The 1839-nt window shown below is 34.2% G+C and overlaps 1 protein-coding gene across 1 annotated transcript; it reads right to left on the reverse strand.

Moving 5' to 3' along the window:
• Positions 1 to 236: 236 nt before the first annotated feature.
• NAEGRDRAFT_54955 (uncharacterized protein) lies at positions 237 to 1334 on the reverse strand (the record flags this gene model as incomplete). The annotated part of the gene is made up of 1 exon (XM_002668060.1): positions 237 to 1334. One exon carries the CDS (start codon positions 1332 to 1334, stop codon positions 237 to 239), a length of 1098 nt encoding a protein of 365 aa, XP_002668106.1.
• Positions 1335 to 1839: the final 505 nt, after the last annotated feature.

A 1839-nucleotide genomic window follows, 5' to 3' on the forward strand; every position in this document is an offset into this window, starting at 1 on the left:
TTAAGGAATATTAATCTCTTATAATATCAGTTGCATCCTTAATTATTCTGCATTGATTTTCCCAAGTAAGAATTAATTACTACCTTAATAGTTGGTTTCAATCTATCTACTTTTGTGTTGGTTTTGTTCGAATCATCCTTTTGTTCTGTTTTCTAAGTTTCTCCAACTTTTCGAAATATCTTTCATTATTTAATAAAGATGATATTGTTAGATTTGACTATTAAATTAAATAAAGTTTATTCTGGGTTTTCATTGGATGCACGAAGTTTTCCAAGCAATCTTCCAGTAACAGCGGCATCTACTCCATAGGAATTCCATTCAGCCTTCAATTTACATCCATTTCTCAACAAACAAATTCCAAGCATGCCCTTAATTATCTCATCTGATGTCGTTGTAGCCATAAAACACTTTTTTTGTTTTTTACATCCATAGTAATAGTATTGGAATTTGCAAGATTCAAAAACACTTCCACTAACTTGAGAATAGGTTTTCATACAGTCAACTCGGCAAGCAACACAACTAGGGTCAATTCGTTCCAACACTTCTTGTTGTTCATTTCTGCTTTTGTAATCTTCATCTTGTTCCCTGAGAATAACTTTCTTGCCTATAACAAGCCTGTTTGAAAGTTTAGTATTGCTAGGTCCAACAGACCCATCAAATGTTGCAATTGATTGGTTGATGATTTCTTGAGCTGTCATTTTGTCAACATTTTTTGGAGTCTTGGTGTCGATTGGAGCAGGGTTGGCGTTTTCAATCGGCTTTCTAATATCTTTTGTTTCACGAGGTTTAACGTCTGAGACTATCTTGTTGGTGTTGCTTGGTGAGGAAACACCTTCAGAATGGAATTTTTTGCTCGAAACTGTTCTTTTGTGAATTCTGTTTTTGTTGGAAACTGTTCTTTTAGCATGTTTGTTGTTATTGGAAACCTTATTATGGACAGATTGACCAATTCTTCCTCTCTTCTCTGTCATGCGATGGGAAATCTTACGAGCTACTTGTCTTTTAACCAATCTTCTCAACATCTTGCTGTTTCTTCTTCCTTGAGTAAGCTTTCTGTAAACATTCTTTCTTCCTGCTTTGGTTAACTTTACAATATGTTTCTTATTCATGAGTGAGTTCAGCATTTCTTCATCTTCAACATAAAGAGAATGGATTCCAGAACCAACCCTGGAAGGATCACAATCTTGACCACCACATCTAACTTGAGAAACAACAATTGCCAAACAAATAAGAACTGCAAATATCAAATAGTTTAGTTTGACCATTTTTTTGAAATGTTTCACCAAATGATCACGTTTTCGTGATTTAGATAGAGATTCTGTCCTCATCCTCATGCTATTAGCCTAAACTAGCCTAAACAATCGCTGTTACAATAATTGTTTCTAATAGAATAGTTGTTGATTATTTGAGCTTCAACTTCCAGAAGAGAGATACTAGCTGTCAACATATTAGTGATACTTTGCAATTAGCCTAAATCTCATGGTGACGCGTGTCCATGATAGCATGCTACAATTATGTTGCTAACCACATGCACTATTGATTACTTACCTTTTTGAGATTCAATCAAGGTTCTGAATTGTGGTCTTTCATCACGTTTGTTGATAGTAACCTATTAGCCGAGTTGAAGAAAGGATGAGAATTAAACACATGTGTAAACGAAACTAAACATTAAGAAAATGAAAACATCTCATGACACCACGCATGTGGTTAAATTTATTGTTTATCTTGTTGTTTTACTTCTATTATCAAATAGTGTGCTAATCGATTCAGCTGAACTCTATTCGAAAGATGTGTGAACTGGTCAGTTCACTATAATTTGCATCAATTTAAATGGAATGA

The sequence above is a fragment of the Naegleria gruberi genome (genome assembly GCF_000004985.1).
Source record: "Naegleria gruberi genomic scaffold NAEGRscaffold_772, whole genome shotgun sequence".
Taxonomy (NCBI): domain Eukaryota; phylum Heterolobosea; class Eutetramitea; order Acrasida; family Naegleriidae; genus Naegleria; species Naegleria gruberi.